The sequence below is a fragment of the Pleurotus ostreatus genome (assembly GCF_014466165.1).
Source record: "Pleurotus ostreatus strain PC9 chromosome Unknown scaffold_1, whole genome shotgun sequence".
Lineage (NCBI taxonomy): Eukaryota > Fungi > Basidiomycota > Agaricomycetes > Agaricales > Pleurotaceae > Pleurotus > Pleurotus ostreatus.
In genome coordinates, this window is record NW_023503156.1 from 341,714 (window position 1) to 359,040 (window position 17,327).

At 49.4% G+C, this 17,327-nt stretch overlaps 5 protein-coding genes across 5 annotated transcripts; 3 read left to right on the forward strand and 2 right to left on the reverse strand.

Moving 5' to 3' along the window:
• Positions 1-30: 30 nt before the first annotated feature.
• On the reverse strand, positions 31-2,733 carry PC9H_000095 (uncharacterized protein; the record flags this gene model as incomplete). Its single annotated transcript, XM_036769758.1, has 22 exons — positions 31-224; positions 278-411; positions 467-659; positions 708-766; positions 814-828; positions 883-907; positions 957-999; positions 1,058-1,257; positions 1,318-1,366; positions 1,420-1,499; positions 1,550-1,623; positions 1,679-1,753; positions 1,806-1,829; positions 1,886-1,905; positions 1,956-1,974; positions 2,030-2,059; positions 2,114-2,142; positions 2,195-2,209; positions 2,264-2,331; positions 2,384-2,392; positions 2,447-2,478; positions 2,537-2,733. The coding sequence occupies 22 exons, from the start codon at positions 2,731-2,733 to the stop codon at positions 31-33; spliced, it is 1,584 nt and encodes a 527-aa protein (XP_036635603.1).
• A 1,389-nt stretch (positions 2,734-4,122) lies between these two features.
• On the forward strand, positions 4,123-6,705 carry PC9H_000096 (uncharacterized protein; the record flags this gene model as incomplete). Its single annotated transcript, XM_036769759.1, has 5 exons — positions 4,123-4,452; positions 4,508-5,660; positions 5,718-5,872; positions 5,924-6,494; positions 6,566-6,705. 5 exons carry the CDS (start codon positions 4,123-4,125, stop codon positions 6,703-6,705), a joined length of 2,349 nt encoding a protein of 782 aa, XP_036635604.1.
• Positions 6,706-8,565: 1,860 nt separating this feature from the next.
• Positions 8,566-10,652, forward strand: PC9H_000097 (uncharacterized protein; the record flags this gene model as incomplete). Its single annotated transcript, XM_036769760.1, has 13 exons — positions 8,566-8,698; positions 8,754-8,829; positions 8,881-8,951; positions 9,012-9,220; positions 9,277-9,316; positions 9,368-9,615; positions 9,673-9,709; positions 9,773-9,801; positions 9,860-9,932; positions 9,981-10,208; positions 10,273-10,345; positions 10,401-10,517; positions 10,571-10,652. 13 exons carry the CDS (start codon positions 8,566-8,568, stop codon positions 10,650-10,652), a joined length of 1,416 nt encoding a protein of 471 aa, XP_036635605.1.
• A 67-nt stretch (positions 10,653-10,719) lies between these two features.
• On the reverse strand, positions 10,720-12,100 carry PC9H_000098 (uncharacterized protein; the record flags this gene model as incomplete). The annotated part of the gene is made up of 6 exons (XM_036769761.1): positions 10,720-11,188; positions 11,238-11,271; positions 11,328-11,382; positions 11,429-11,554; positions 11,608-11,692; positions 11,745-12,100. 6 exons carry the CDS (start codon positions 12,098-12,100, stop codon positions 10,720-10,722), a joined length of 1,125 nt encoding a protein of 374 aa, XP_036635606.1.
• Positions 12,101-12,439: 339 nt separating this feature from the next.
• On the forward strand, positions 12,440-16,571 carry PC9H_000099 (uncharacterized protein; the record flags this gene model as incomplete). Its single annotated transcript, XM_036769762.1, has 17 exons — positions 12,440-12,462; positions 12,520-12,553; positions 12,613-13,026; positions 13,089-13,185; positions 13,240-13,437; positions 13,493-13,833; positions 13,888-14,106; positions 14,165-14,344; positions 14,395-14,591; positions 14,643-14,850; positions 14,904-15,064; positions 15,124-15,220; positions 15,271-15,450; positions 15,496-15,693; positions 15,745-16,077; positions 16,127-16,496; positions 16,552-16,571. The coding sequence occupies 17 exons, from the start codon at positions 12,440-12,442 to the stop codon at positions 16,569-16,571; spliced, it is 3,270 nt and encodes a 1,089-aa protein (XP_036635607.1).
• Between the last annotated feature and the right edge of the window lie 756 nt (positions 16,572-17,327).

Sequence of the window (17,327 nt, forward strand, 5' to 3'; positions counted from 1 at the left end):
ATTCAGATGACGAGATGCGTGGTCCAGAGTTCACAGCATGTATCTAAATTCTGGACCTCTATCGCCGAGTTCCCTCAGCTCCTGTGGGGAAATTTTCTTCGTTTCTCCCTTTTCTAGCACCTCTTTCTCCACGGCATCCCTTCTCCGATTGATTACAGTGTACAATCCGACAATTAGCGGCACACAAATGAGACCAATGCCAACAAAGAGCAGCTCGACACCATCTGGCGCTACATGAGACGGACCCCAATTATCAGGTACCGGGAGAGAAACTCACGGCCAACGAGATATCGAGGACTATCCTGCGCTCTGTAGATGTTCGATGCAACGGCGCCTCCAAGGTTACCAACGCCGATTTGAAGCGCCATGCCGACACCCCTCTTGTATTGACCAGCCAAGTTATTTCCGTTCCTACGTACGCACTGTGAGTCGTGTTATATTTAGTAGCTTGTGGGTACAGGCGTACCATGCAACGACTCCAGGGAATGCAGCGTAACTTCCTCCGACGACCAGGAACGTCCCAAAATACTTCACGCCGCTGGGTGCGTCGGATATGTTTATTGCGAAGCCGACCAGACACATTAATAGACCGGCAAGGATAAACACAGATCGTAGCCGGAGCTTATCAGAATAGTATGCAAAGAAGCCGAGAACAATAGCTGGATCCGTTGTGAGACTTCTGGATTTCACAAGAAGGGACGACGTACTGGCAAAGACGTAAGGCGGCACTGTAAGTAGTTGGCTGATGGCTGCAGTATGTCCAAAGCTAACGCAACGTTAATCAAGCTCCTCTATCACTGAAGGGGTGCTTACGAGTTAATGATAGACCTTCGAGACTGATTAGTGTCTGATCGCTATTCTCACATCAAAAAATGTACTCACGGGAGGAAGAGTGTAATGCCGAAGACTAAAATAGGATCAGCATCTTTCACGACACGCCCACATATGAGACTTACGTGGAGTGATAACGGATAAGTATACAAAGACGTGGAGCCACACCTGCACGATAGTGTTTGTCAGTATCCGGCAGCCTGGGAGAGCGTATTACAGCAAGAACCTGCCAATCTTTGAAGGCGGCCCAAATATGACGAGCTGCAAACCGCTCCTCCTCGCCGACAGAAGAACTATCATATTCTGTCGATGATGAGCGGACCTTGAGAGAGTACGAATCCGAGAAAGACATACTCTTTCTCCAAACCACAAACGCTCGTTCCTCCGGTGTCAAGAACTTGGCGCTGACGGGGAAATCAACAAGCACTGTCATCGTGTATGTTCAGTTATGCACGTACTCCGCTACGAGGGGATCACAATGCGTACCGAAAAATGCCAAAATCCCTACGGCTACCGTTGCAATCCCCTCCAAAATCTGACAAAGAAATAAGATAAACCATCCAAGACGATAACGAGGTGGAAACACACGAAGATCCACGACCACCCCAACAGACCCTTCGTTCCTGACATGAAACTGATGCCGAAGGCCAGAAGGCCAGAGAAAGCGCCTAACCGCACCAATGAGGGATGATCCATCGTGAAGAGAGGCTGATCATACCAGATACAGATGCCGCGCCAAAGAATATGCCGATCCGATATTGCAGCATGTGTCTTGGATACCAGAGTGTAAGGCTGCGGGTCTGCGGTTGAGATGTACGCCCGAGAGGATATCGAATGGACGACTTACTAATAAACGACACCAGGGAATAAGCCCGCCTCTGCTACTCCTAGACAGATACGTACGCCGACGAGTTGCGGATATCTAAGGAAGGGTGGGTAAGCAGCAGTAACTCGGAAGCGGTTTAGTGACAAACGTCTTGACAATCCCCATGAGAGTCCTGTTCGTGATGTCAGTATTGAATGAACAAATATGGCCGAGAAATTCGACGATTACATGACAGTACCCCATGCGACCTAGCAGGAAGAGTAAGTACAATATGGATGTTTGCGTTAGAACAGCGTACTGTAATACCAGGAAGCCATCTGGGTATGGGTCATCAATAAACGTCAGCCAAGAACGACTTGTTGGCGGGCATACCTTGACGGGCGTAATCTCTTCAAGACGAGGCTAGAGGTAGTAGATATGTGAGCCAGCCGCCCTGCCGCTCGCTGTGCCACTCACTTCGATGGGCATTCAAAAATGCAGTACGGCTGAGACAGATGGAAGTAAATAGGAGCACACGACACGTCGTGTTTCGCTTACAATAAAGAACATGGTCTAGGATTCACGTCATTTGATCATGACATTGTTGATAGAGGGGAGAGGGCATACCAGGGCAATGTTGTACTCGTTGCCGATTAAGTTCAACTGGGTGGTTAAGCCTTGCAGCTTCGCATTGCCTTTCACTTTGTTAGCAAGAACTTGGCGACCTCGCCGCAATTGACTAATCACCAATGTTCCCTGGGCCAGATTATGAGTAATCAACTTTCCCTCATCAACTACGAGTTTACGCACCTCGATCGAGGAATGAAAAGAGATACATCAAACTGGGAAGTAGTGAGCAACGATGAGTGACATGACTGAACACGTTCCTCGGGGCCGTACCTCAATATTGGCATTAACCGAAGATCTATCTTCCGCCACAACTTCGCTTCTTGCTCCGAGGTTAGAACGGGGGGCGGGGGAAGGCGTGACTCCCCGCCAAAATCGAGACCCTCCTCAGACGACTCCGATACCACCTTCTCCTCGCGAGAGTCATTGTCTTTTTCAACGGAGGACGGTCGAGGGGTCCTCATCAGCATGTCCAAAGACTTGGTTACGGTAAACCCAAGTAGTGGGCAGACATGCTTTGGGTATGCGCTTGAACTTTTATATAGATCAGTGGGGGATGAGAAAACAGGGAACGCCAACGTCGTTTACCGGATGGATGAATCAAGCGGTGGGGTAAGCCGGTGAGAGTGTGTGTATGGAAATAGCGCGAGTGTGGGACGGGCGAGCGGCACCGCCTGCTGACAGGTGAGAAGAGTTCCTGAGGACGAAAATAGCTCGCTGGTTATCTCGAGCACATACCATGGGTGCAACAGGAGAGCAGGGTTGTGCAGTGAAAACGGTCTTTCAAGGCTTCCATATTTTGGTGTTTGTGGATCTGACAAAGTAACCAATTGGTAGATAGTAGTCGTTCGGACGAGCGGAACGAAGGAGTAAACGACTCAACTTTGACTTGCCCCAGCCCACGGGTATAATCCGAATATTGAGTGTCGTAGAGCTAGAGACCGCCTTTGCGCTACTGGAGTTCAAACTTCACAGTATCGGTAATAAGGAGATCGATAACTGTAAGACTTCTAGGTATGGTAGAATCAGCAGACAACGGTAAGGAAGCAAAATGCAAAATCAGTGAACAGACATCGTGGCATGGAGCACCGGCTGGACATTGATTATGTTCTTGTGGTGACGAACTCGATGTGAGCTTTGACTAAGTGTTTCTGCATTGGCCTGGCCAGTTCTTGATGCACGCGTGCGAGAATGAGTACTAGAGCCGCATAAACCTTCTGAAGGACCGTCGATGCGATATTCTGAGAGGATTTGTCCATCGCAGAGGTTACCTATCATCACTGATCGTTCTGAGTGCGTGACGAGAGGGAGAGATAGGGCCAATCAATAATAATCTCTGTGCGACTGTTTATGACAATAATACATTAAATTACAGGTGAGGAATGGGTAGAGAAGACGTACTACTACACCTTTCAGAGTTGGGCAATCCCAAAAACTCGCTATATATTTGAGATACAATAGTAGTTACTGGCTCCACGCAATGAGGGCAAATCCTCCGGCCACTTTCAAAATGGTCCGAAATTAAAATGGCGGGAAAATACAAGCAAGCCCTTTGTATGCCGCTATGTGCAGGAGAGTGGCTCACAATGAACCCAAGACTACGCAAGCAAAATGTGTGGACAAGTTAGGACACGAAGCTTCAAGCTCCGCTTTAGAAAAGAGACAAGAAAGGCAATAAAGTCGCGATCACGTGTGATCCTACATTGTTCGTCGCTCAAGCCACAATACTGCTTGAATTCGACCACCACCTATAGCTACCACTTGAGGTTTCCGCGAGCCACAATCCACATTTGTGGCCATAATTACACGTATATAGGGTATGTCCTCCGTCCTCCAATGAATCATTACTCACTCACACCATGTTAACTCAGGAAGTCGAAGCACTAGTCTCGCCCCCACGCAAGCGAACTATCGACCCGGCCCTCGTCCAAGCTACCCCTGTTTCTAGGAAGTATTCAGGAATCATCCAAACCCAAACACTAGACCCGGACGACTTCAAAAAGAAGAGAGCCGGAATGTGCCAGGAAATGTCAGGATACTGGGTCGGCCCCTGTGAAGTCGACGACTTCTTCGAACTCACGATGCCCCTGGACTTGAAGGAAGGGGAAGCCGAGGAGCTACCAAATATCGACGAAAAATTCTTCGCCCGCAAGAAACCAGCCAATGAAGATGAGGTGTACGCTGAATTTGTAGGTTCACATTCATATCTTGGGCTCGCACGAACTGATGCATAAACGTAAACAGGCTAGTTTCTTCATGAAAACCCCGGAAGAATCTCACTTTGAGGGTCTCAAGATGGTCGATAGTTCTCGCCACGCGGACCCAGACTCCAAGGCTGGCTCAAAGGTCAAGCCAGACGTGGGCATCCACAAAACCGACGACGCCTCTGTCACCGTCGCTACTCCTACCCGTCTCGGCAGCGCGCTCTCTCCTGCGGAGCTCAAGAAGCGGCTTCTGGAATTATTCAACGATCTTGCCAAGAAGCTGGGTGTGAGTTTCGAAATTGACACCGACGAGGCACGAGATGCCCGAGGGCAGCTCGCGACATACGCCGTGGAATATTGCGCTCGCCAACACCGGACCCACTTGTTTCTTGTCTATATCTACTTCCCCCATGCCCGCTTCATTAGATTCGATAGATGCGGCGCCCTCGTTTCGACGAAATTCGATCTCTCTCAGGATTGCACACCACTTATCCGGTTCTATTCGAGGTTCTCTAAGATGACCGACGCTCAAAGGGGGTACGATACCACGGTTGCACTTGCCAGCGATGAAGAGACTAAGCTCGCCCAAGAACGCCTCAAAGAATGGGAACCGAAGCACGAACGTCCTGTGTTCAAGATGGATGTTTACGACGACAAGGTGGAAGAACAAGCCGAAGACAACGACGAGGCACATATCAAGGCAGAAGTCTGCGTCAATGACGCCGATGTCGGTCCGAAGACAATCCAGGCTGCCGACAACGACATTAAGGAGACACCGAAGCCACGAAAGTTCCTTGTTTGGGGATCTCTCGCCGATCCAGAATCACCACTCGGCCGAGCGACGCGCGGATACCCAGCACTGGAAGTTACCGATGGATTGGAGAAGGCCAAGGACGCTCCAATCGTATTCCTGAAGGAGCAATGGCGTTCCAAGGCTTTGCGACCCGAAATCGACACGCTCCGAGAGCTGAAGAAAGCGGATGTCAAGCACGTCCCGACACTCCTATGTGGAGGTGATCTTCCCGGCCAAGTCACACAAACGGACGCCTTCGCCGCTAAGATTGGGAGAACAGAGGGCAAGCCCATTGACCGCCGTTTCCATGTTCGGTTCGTGGTGAAGGAAGTTGGTCGGCCGATCGAGCGGTTCTCTTCCTCAAAGGAGATGTTTCAGGCCGTGTATGATGCGTTCCAAGGTATGTCCCGACCATTCCTAAGTTCTCCTTCTCGTCGTTGAATATTACCATGACCAGGACACAAGCAGGCTTACGAAAAGTGTAAATTACTGCATCGCGACGTGAGCGGAGGAAACATTTTACTTGTAACCAATGGAGGTCTTTTGAACGACTGGGATATGGCAGTGAAGGTCAACGAAGATAAGCGAGGCCCTAGGGCACATGAACGCACAGTAGGTTCCGTATTGTCACCCGAACAAATATTCTCGCTGACGCTATTTTAGGGTACTTGGGCCTTCATGTCCATCGACTTGCTGAGGGGTGAACGGCGCCCTCACAAGATTAGCGACGACCTCGAATCCTTCTTCTGGGTGGTGCTATACTATAGCCTCCTTTACCTCCCCCATAATAAGGTTGGTACACTGGGCGACATAATCCCCGCGATCTTTGAACAGTATACCTCCTTTGGGGAGACGAAAGGCGGACAAGGCAAGCACATTGTGGTGATGGAAGGTGACTACATTGGTGATAGTACCTCATCTGGGGCCCGCCTAGAATTCGATGGCTGCAAGCCGTTGACTAGATTTGTTGCTACTTTTCTCCTCAAACTAAAACGTTGGAGAGTAGAAGCCAGCCTTGCACGCAACCCTGCCGACGAAGACATCCTTTGCGCTGAGGATTTGAACCCCATTTCGCCCAGCGCGCAGTCTGTCCAGGACCACCAGCACCAGGAGATAGAATTTATTTGGAATGCTACATTTAGTCAGACCTGGCCAGTGAACGATGGAGCCAAACTCCAGATGCTGAAGGAACCCACCCCCACTGCTCAAGCACCAGAAGAAGGTACTGCAGCCGGTGGGTCGAAGAAAAGAAAGAGTACCATTCAGAGTGCACCCCAGGGCGACGCTGAAGTACGCAAATCGAAGAAAGCAAAGAGCATCCCCCAAACGCTTGCTGGAGCTTCCGAAGGTCAAAAGACGAGGAGACCCCCGAGGACAAGGAGAAGCACACGCTTACTACACACAAGTGGTACCGGTACTGGTTAGTACGGTCCATACTACCATAGAGTATATATTCCTTGTACTTTTATATCATGAGTTCATCATATATCACGCGACAGCACTTTTATAATATCTTGAGCGAAAACGTACTCTATTCTTGCAAAATTGGAACTCTGAACAGGGGGAAAGGAGATTGCATAGGGGAGTCAGTGTCACTCCCCTTCCCTCCAACTTTATTTTCCTCGTATCTCGCCTTGATTTGTTCCATATCACCTTCTAATCTCTTTCAGTGTCTGTGGCTACCATTGCGTGAGCGGTGATGCTGGTCCAGCAGTACCCTGTGCAGCTTCCTCTTGAAATCGGCTTTGTCGTCTGTCGGCCAGGTGAGGTCAAGTGTGCTTTCTAATATAGACCCTGTATTCTTTATGTGTGCGTTCTGGTAAAATCAAAAGGAGCGTACGGGGCAGCCTGCAATGGTTGAAAGAGCACAGGGGACTGTTGGGCAGCCCGACAGACCGCTGCTTGGTACATCCACACATCCAAGGCGTAGAGCATACTTGAAACTAAGAACGTCAGTGGTTTGCTGTGCTTCAACTCCAAACTATCCCCAAACACCATATATCTGGGGGCCAATGTGGCGATTTTGCCATCTCCCCCTGATGGCACACTGACGCAAGTACGCTGCTCGAAGATACGAGGGATAATAGTTTCGAGTTCATCAGCTTTGTTGCGGGGAACGTAAAGGAGGCTGTGGTAGAGTATGACCCAGAAGAAGGATTCTAGATCATAGGAGAGTTCGTGGGTATGCCTCCTACCGCACAACGAGTTGATGAGTTCCCAAGTACTGAAGCGATAATTGTAAGCTCGGTGTCATGAGGGAACGAGGTGTAAGACTCACGCGTCGTTCACTACATGTGGGACCATCCTCAGCGGTGTCTACCTGCATCGCCATGTCCCAGTCATTCAGAACACCTTTGCCGTCGCCGTCGCCCAGTGTTTCTATACTCCCGCCGCTGACATCGCGGTGCAGCCATCCGTAGACTTCGTGTGCCGCTTTATGAGCTTGGGGATCACCTCCGTGATCTTGGAATAAGTAATGAAAGAAGACAATAGAACTTTCCTTGGAACACCTGATACACGGTGCTGAACATTTGCTTTGATAATGAAAAGTACTCGAGAGGACGCCCGGCTTCCTCAACTACATGGCGAGCGTGGCCGAACTAAATTGAAGTGTTCGGATTTTTCTCCGCCAACCCTCCAGCAGCCGCTTTCTGTGGCTGCACTGATAACGATAAGCGTAGCTTCGGGCCTGTGGAACAAGGTGGCGATTTTGGCGGTAGACACAATCTATTATGGTCCTGAGTTACCTCGTAACCAGTGTGCGCTGTGCTTGAGTTGGAGAGTAATGGAGCTGATCTAACGAGTTCCATCATCCATGAGGTGAGACCACTAGTACTCCTTGGCGACGCTAACGCATCTACACCAAATTCAATGGGCACGTTGAACACTTCTATGTCTCATCTCTGAGTTCCTCAATCAGAGACATTGTGGCCCTGGGTGAGGGTTTCGTAGTACGTAGCCATCCGGGCTCGCGCCTATGACTAAATTTCATAGCCTCGTATAAGAGTGCCATTGACCGTAACTCCGTGAGACCAAACCTCCTGTCGTCTCCTATCTCCTATTCCATCCAGTCGGAGGTAGATTTCCAACTCTTCCGAAACTCTTCTCTTCTGAACTTCAGAATTCGACACCTCGACAGATGACAGGTCCGAACTGGAGCTCGCACCTATAAATCAACTTCTGGTAGGACTCTAACACCTTTTCTACGCGGAGATGATCATTCAATCTGCGCTAAGCGTGGAAATCCCACTTGACCCCATATATTTACGAAATGACTCGACCTTCTTCGCTTTGACTTTACCTCCATGACTACCGAAGAAACGCCTCTCCTGAGGGCTGAGCATATTTCTGTCGACCACGATAATGTCTATGATCGCTTCAGCCCATGGAAAAAGCGGGGTATATTGATCTTGGTTTCCCTCAGTGGCCTACTTCCACGTATGGCCTCAATCCTTTTCCCCTCGTAAACCGGTCACTAATTGCATGATTATAGTTTTTGCAAGTGGGACATTCATTCCTGCGATCCCGCAGATCGCCCATGATCTCGCAACTTCACCTGAGATTGTGACGTGTGTCGAGACTTGATGCTATGTTCCCCATCTGCTAACACGCCTCTGTAGCTTTACCATCAGCATGTCGATCTTCGGTGCGGCCCTTGGCAGCATGGCCATGGCCACGTACTCAGGCTTCTGTACGCGTATTTCGTCCCTTTTCGTGGATAGAAACACACTTACATCCTCGAAAACCATAGACGGAAGACGACCTGTATATCTGGCCGGCCTCCCTTTCTTCTGTCTAGGATCATATCAGATAGCTGTCTCCCAGAACATATATTATCTTATTGCGTGGCGCTTTATTCAGAATGTGGGGATATCCGGCGGTATTTCCCTCGGCGCTGGAGTTATTGGCGATATATACAAGCTAGAGGAACGGGGCTTCGCTATGGGTGTCTTTTTCGGGGTGAGTACGCCCCAACAATACGATACCATCGTAGTAGGAAGCTCATCTGAAATTAGGCTGTCCTTCTCGGTCCCGCGATAGCCCCCGTCACTGGAGGTAAGCACTTATCGCCGCTAGATTTACTCTTGTCTAACCACTATAACACAGGCATAGCGACGCACTACGCATCCTGGAGGATGCTGCAGTGGGGTTTCTTGATTTACGGCCTGGCTCTATTGATCTCGATGGCGCTTTGGCTTCCAGAGACAAGTCACCCCGGTACCCTCGGTGCAGAGAAAGCTGAAGATCAACAGCCGCAGAGTAATGGCGGCACGCGGCGTCAAAAATGGAGATGGGTATGGTTGAACCCTTTCTCCTGCCTGGGTTTACTGCGAAGCCCCAATCTTATGCTGGTGGTATGTTTGATGCATATTATTTTCCACGCAGTGAAACATTGATGGGTTCCTTCGCAGATGCTAGCGGGTACAGCAGCGCTAGTCACTGATTTTGGTTAGTAGTTTCACAAAGTGACCGCCAGTGGTGAAAAAAGCCTCACACGTTGCAAACTCACAGTTCTTCTTGTACCCCTGGCATACACAATCGTAAGTCTGTACGCACGTTGGCGTGGTTTGCTTTTATACCCAACACGATTTCTTCTAGGGAGCCAAGTATGGTATCACGAATGAAGCCTTGATCGGCGCCGTCTTCATCCCTTGTGGTGTGGGCAATATGGGTGCGTGCGACCTCGCCCTCAAACAATCCTTCCGTTAATCGAGAACAGTGGGCGCACCTCTGGCGGGGTACATATCAGATCGAATCATCATCGCTTACCGAGCTAAACGAGGGGGCGACTGGTACCCCGAGGATCGCCTCAGAGGGACGCTATTCGGCGCGGCGTTTTGTGTACCACTCTCCGTACTTTTCACGGGCCTCACAATCGAGTATGTCCCAGGGAGGATGGGGCTGCTCCTCTGTCTCGGTTGGTTGTTCATGAACGGCATCGGGGCGAGTACTCTGTATCACATATGGTCCAGATACTAACTTTGAGACGACGCTGTGATAGGTCGATCTAGTTTTGAGTCCATCCGCGGCGTACAACGTCGACATTGTGCATATGAGGAGCGCAGAGGTCATGGCGGCGAACAGGTAAGTAGGCACACCCACTTCCATCTACCGTAGCTCATTGTCGCCACGTCTTTAGTGGCTGCCGTGCACTCCTCCTCTCCTTCTTCGTTCCAGCGATCCTACCTTCGATCAATCACTTCGGCGTTATCGCGACCAACGCTGCGGCCGCGTTGATTGCATGGGTGGGGTTTGGGTATGTGTCTTTGATGTGTGACTGAGATGTAAGATCGCTAACAACCTGCACAGGCTCTTGATCTTCACGATCCGCTACGGAGAACAACTACGATCTTGGATAGACGTCGGGTACTCAACGGTAGAAAATAACTGAAACATCTGGACCTACATGCAATAGGACTTTGTTTTCAATTGAATCGAGCAGAGTCAAGAAGCCTGTCTTAATTTCTCAAATCAACGATAATGGGCTGGAATCCAGGTCCTGCAAAGGGCACTCGCGCGCCGTCCCTACTCGCGCGAGCTCCTGATGGCCAATTAGCAGCGTTCGCAAATACCGTAAACCGCCCTCCTGAAGCTGTATTCTCATCTGTCGCCGAAGTCGTTTCGGAGGGAGTTGTGAAGCCCGAGGGCTCCTTTGGCTGAAGCTCCATAGCGATATCCTCATTAGCAGATCCTGCGGAATGGATCGTCACGTCGGAGGATACGTCCCATTCTGTGTCGTCAACGAAGTTTGCTAGATCGGGTGTGGTATCCCAGTCGACGATCTGCGCGCCATGGGCTTCATGGATGTGTCCGAAGACGTGTAGGCGGGGTCGGAGCTGGGGGAGACGCCTGGCTAAGACCTGGCATCCGACGTTGTCTCCCAACTTGACGCGGTCAAAGACTTTGTAAGGTGGGCCGTGGGTCAATCTATTCAAATGATAATGAGTGCCGTGTCGCGCAAACCGTGTTACCTTACAGTATGTCTGTAGGCGGGAGTCTGGATATGATTCCTAGAGCAGTTGTCTGGATATGTTTGACAAAAGGAAACGCAGTATGAATGACCTACCCTCCGCTTCGTCTGAGGTGTAATTGAAGGCCCAATTGAAGAACTCGGGCGACCACTTCAAATCGTCAGTGATACGATCGACATTGGTAGGCAATACTCACCGGCGAGCCATACACGCTCCAAGTCCTCCCATCAACTCGAAACTCGTATCGTTCATCCTGGAGATATACAATTCTATGTCGCTTCGCTTTATCGCCTTTCAGCATGTCTAAGATGGGCTCCAGAGGCTAGAATTTGCGTATAGAGGCAGCTCGCAATGTGAGCTACATACGTTACACACCTGTTTACCCCTTGTATGCCACCGATCGTGATTCGTCTCGTACCAGTCGTTGTGAAGAGGTAAATCGTGGTTTCCCGCAATAATTCTAGGTATTCTTCAACTCATATCACGGGCTGATCGAAACGAAAAGTATTCACATTTTGTGGGCATGCGGAAGCTTGTATAACCACTCCATCGTGCGTTTGAAGTGCTCTACGCTTCCTGTAGGTGTAAGATCTCCACTATGAAGCAAGACGTCGCCGTCTGGGACGTTGAATGTCCTCGAATGGGTGTCGCTGATGCAGATGAATCGCGTCCAGGAGCCGTCTTGTGTGGGCTTCGCAGGAATCTGGGCCGGATCATACTCAAGGTGGACAATCGCGTCCGCGGAAGTCAGGCTCGACGGAGAGTACGGTATGTCGGACGACGTTGAAGCTTCAGTGTCGTGGTGTAGGAGAAGGGGGGAACCGCTTCTTCCTCCCATGAGACTCTTCAAGTGATTTCGTAGACTCATGGCGACAAACCGCGGTCGTAGTGGAGAGACTCGAATGTTTCCGAGGGTAATCTTCCGTAGCGGTACTATGGCTAAGCGCCAAGGCGCCAAACGCTTGAAGTCCTTGTCGGAGAAAGTGAAAAGCGCCAATCAGATTTTTCGATGACCGACACGCGACCAGCGCTTGATCAGAGCCTGGTCAATAGCGGGGCAGCATCTTATCTGTTCTGATCAGATCCATCGGCCCGGGTCAGTCAGCTCCAAGAATGGTAGGACCCTGATCAAGACAATGAACTTGATCAAGCTTGATCAAGTCACCCTCTGAGGACCAGCTGGGAGCTCGACGGAGCGCAAACGAACATGGGAGTACTACCGTACTACTGGTAAGTGTTTCCCCAAAGCATGCACTACTCCCATTGGCTGATAACCAATGCCATCAGTCTTCTCATGCCACCGCGTGACAGACTGATGGATGTTCGAGCATCCGCATGACACTCGTTCCCTCCTTTGCGTTGAACCACACCATATTGCAGCACCACTCGCTCACTGTCCAGCGTTGGGATTTTGTCCCGCACCAGCTCTCATCGCCCACCGTTCCTCGCTTGTCCCGCACCGTTGCTTGTGCATTGCCCGCCGCTGCGCACTTGCCACTCCAGCCCCCGTTGAAAACTGCTGGTCCCCAGTCCGCCCATTCGCTTCACCAGGTTCGCAGTCACCCACCATCGCAGTCGCCCAGTATCGCAGTCGCCCAGTACCGCAGTCGCTCAGTACCGCAGTCGCTCATCGTCCCAATTCCCTACGTCGCCGTTGCCCGCTTGTTCGCCGTTGCTCACTTGTGGGCCTCTCGTTTCTCACCTACCCCTCGCTGCCCGCTGTTCCTTCGTCCCCTCATCCGCCTCGTCGTGCTTGAAGGATGGCAGACCCTGGTACCAGCTCAACAGTGCCATGTCCCATATGTGGCATGCCCTACAAGCAAAGGGGGCTGAACAAACACATGGCGTCGTGTAAGTTGAAGAAGACCAACCGCGCAAAGGACACTGAGTTCCTCGCAAAAGAAAAGCTCCGTGCCGCGCAAGAAATCTTGAAGGCTCGTAACAGAAATCAAGGTAAGTAATTCCGCCGTTGAAAACAGGCCGTTTCGAGCTCACGAATTTGCAAAGCTTCGTCGACATCACAGATCACCTCGCTCCCTCCTGCTGTGCCAGCACCTAACGAATCCCTCGCTTTTCGACCCCTCGATTCCCCCCCTTCTGTACCATCATATCCACCCTCGCCGCCGCCCCTGGACCTTCACGGCGCCGGGGTCGACAGCGATAGCAGCCGCGAGTCGACACCCGGACCGTCGCCTGTATCTGAAGGTTCGCAACACCTGATCGTTTTTGTTTTCCCTTGATCTCATGCAGGATTCCATAGGTGATCAGATTCAGCCTCAGATAGATGACATCAAGTGCAACTATCATCCGTCGAGCCAACGACCAACCACGGTCCATCATTTTCACGAATACGGCCTGAATTCGAAGGCACAACCCGACTACATCATCGATGATGAACCATGGCGACCCTTTCGCACCCGCCGCGATTTCGAATTTGCCTCCATTGCGTTAACGCAATCGCTCAATGAAAACGCTGTCGACACTTTACTTGAGCTCACTTACGGTGCTGTTGGTCGTGACCCTAGCCGTGGGGCTCTGACGCTACAATCTTATAAGGAGATGATGAATATCTGGAAGCTTGCTGCCAATAAAATGCCTGGGGTGTGTAGCTATTAAATGTATATGTGCATGTTGTTCAATAATAATAATATCAAGTTTACGCAACACTCCGTCTCTGATGTATATAAGGGCAAAGTCTTGAGCTATGATGTTTGGCGACGCCCTGTGTGGGATTGGGTCATGAAGCTTGTACAAGACCCCCGTCTTGCCCCTCATTTTGAATGGGATGCCAAACAGCTGTTCAAGTTTGACGGCAAGTCTTGGATACGTTTCCGCGATGATATTGTCACTGGTGATCTGTGGTGGGAGATTCAGGTAAGCCGGGTGTAAGCCACCGTTAGCCTCACTAATAAATGGCTAAACTTCACATTAGTCAACACTACCGAATGATGGAAAGCCCTTCATCTTGATTATATATGCCGACAAAACTCGGCTTTCAACTTTCGGGACAGCTAAGGGCTATCCTGTCATTGCCCGAGTGGGTAATTTGAATATCAACATCCGTAATGGTGAGGGACCAGGTGGTGGCTTTATGGTGGGATGGCTACCAATTGTGAGTAAAGTGATTCCATAAGTTGTTCACCGCTAATATACAATATGTAGATTGAGGAGCTAGCGCCCGAGAAAGGCAAAACGAAATGGACAAACCATAAAGCAACCATATATCATCTTGCAATGGGGGTCATCCTGGAGGATATCATTGCTCACTCTCATACTGGCTTTGCGGTAAAATGCGGTGATGGTGTTCAGCGGAGCTTGTATCCCTGTGTTCCCATAAAGTCTGCCGATTATGAGGAAGAGTATGGGCTCTTATTATGTCTTCTATTCATCCTTGCTAACTCAATGTTTAGCTGTGTGATGACATTGACAAGGGGGACAGGTTCATACTGCCCTTGTCCAATTTGCTTGGTCCCAGAGGATAAGTTGGCCATTCATGATACCACTTATCCACTCCGTACCCAAGCTACTATGAAGAAGGTATATGACGATGCCATGGCAATGAGAACTGTAGAGGAGTCCAATAATTTGCTCAAGAACTATGGTCTCCGAGGAATTGATGTGAGTGATCTTTTCCTCCCGAAATATCATTATTGACTTGGTGTAACTTGTAGAATGTATTTTGGAAAATTGCCAACTCCGATCCTTATCGCAGTACCTCATTTGACTGTTTGCACACATTTGATGGTGGACTGTTTGATGATCATCTCTTTAAACAAATCCTCCTCCACGTTGATGCTCTTGGTCGAAAGTCTTTAACGGCCCTTGATAATCAGTTTGTTTATTCATTGATATATGATTACCCAATATTGACAATCAAAATTTCATTGTCAGGATGATGGCCTTTCCTCGGTGGAGCCGCCTTGGTCACTTCAAAGCTATTACCACATTGTCATTTAATGACGGCTCCAAGAGTGAAGATATATCAAAGGTGAAAGATCATGCTAACTAAATATCTGCATGGTACTGATACAACAACAGTGTATTCTATTTGCAGCACACAATATTCTCACCCGGCAGGTTGACCATGCAGGATATATCCTTCTCAAATGCATGCGACACTATATCAACTTGCGGATGTACGCCAGTCTGCAGGTTCATACCTCTGAGACGATTTCCGCTGGTCGAGAGGAAGTGAAACAACTGTCACTACTTCTTCAGGTATGTTCTCTTCTTAGATGTATGATTGAAATTAACAGTGTCAAGGAGTATCAAGAAAAGACAAAACCAGAGTTTCGCAAGAGTTGGAACTTCCCCAAAAACCATCTCTATGTTCATTTGTTTGACGATATTGAACAGAAAGGTGCAACACGCAACTACAGTACGAAGCCCTATGAGAAATCACATGGCGGCTTGAAAACCACGTACCGCAGGCGGACCAACTTCAAGAATATTGCACCTCAGGTGAGTAAAACTATGCATTCTTGACATATGCTAAATTACTGGTGCTTGTAGATCTTGTTGATCGACCACCTGAAACAGGTTTCTGACTTTATATGGGATGAAATCAATGTTCTCGATGCATCCAAGAAACTGGTTGCTCCGACTCCAGCACCTGAAGATGAAGATGCTGAGGACGATGATGTTATTGCATCACCATCTGGGCATTATTCACTTGGTTCCCGTGACAAGCCCATCACACTTGCAGATGTTGAAGCAAATCATCAAGGTGATGCTGCATTTGAGCGGTTCCGATTGCGATTGGTGGAATTTCTCAACAGAGAATTGGATGTGGAGAGACAGCCAGGACATCGGTACCTCCGAAACCCAGGAGACCAACTGACAAAGGTATGCTTTTAACTGCCATACATGGAATTCACATCTCAGTATTACCAAGATTCACCCTGGAAAATACTTGACGGTCAACTATGAGTCAACAGTTGACTGGCGAGAAGACACCGACTTGCTCCGATGCAACCCAAAGTTCCAAGGAGCACCACGGTATGATCATGTCATAATCAAGACTGCACGGCCAACAACACTTGGAACGGACATCGTCGCACAGCTTTTGATGATATTTACGATTACGGTGAACCAGGCCACATACGATATTGCTCTTGTCCATTCGCTTGACCGACCATCTGGCATTAGACAACAGAAAGACATTGACTTGCAACTCCTTCGCCTTAGAGCACGTCCTCGGAAATCTGCGGAGTTCATCTTCTTATCCTCTATTCTACGAGGTGTGTTGGTGGTCCCTGACTTTGGTCTGCAAGGTGACCACTTTCTTGTTGATACAGTCGATGGTGATATGTTTCTTAGGTACCGGTTTCTATAAGTAGGATATTCTTTACAAAATTTACAAAGTGTTTATGATCTTGAATATGCATATGTACCAGCAAAGACAGACGAAGAGACAAAGGATTCATCCTCGATAAAGTACGGGGGGTTGGGGACTTCGCAATTTCCTATTTGCGTGCATTTTTGTGGGTTTCAACGGCGGAGTCGGCACATATTTCTCGACGTAGAAGAGAAAATCCTAATATGAGGTGTTAGTATGAGCCCGATTCAACCACACGCCAATAAGAGTCTGACGTACACCCCGTAGTCTTGACGGACTCCATTGGTATGGATCCATAAACCGCTGCATGCTTATGCCCGTTGTGGCAGCCTGACTGCCCGCAACTTGCTCTTCCCAAACGTAAATATCGCCGGCATGCACTTGATGCTGCTTGCTGAGGCAATGTTTCACCTTCCGTAAGTGACCTGTTTCAACCGCATACAGTATCTTCCGCGCGTCGTGTGTAGTTTTCATATGGACGTTGGTGCAGGTGGTGCGTTGGCTGAGGACACCCATGGTAAATGGCAAACCAAGATAGAGAAGGTTCAATGGGCACCAGTCAATGGAGTCGCGTATCATCGGCACGAGAAAGTAACGGTGTAAGATGCAAGACATTCAAGGCCGGCCTCGATTTCGGACTTAATTACCCACTGGGCCTATTATATACAAATGTAAGTGGTCTTTATCAATCCACACGTATAGAGGACCACATACTGAACTGCGTGTTTGACGGCAGGCGTCATTGCATCATCAATAA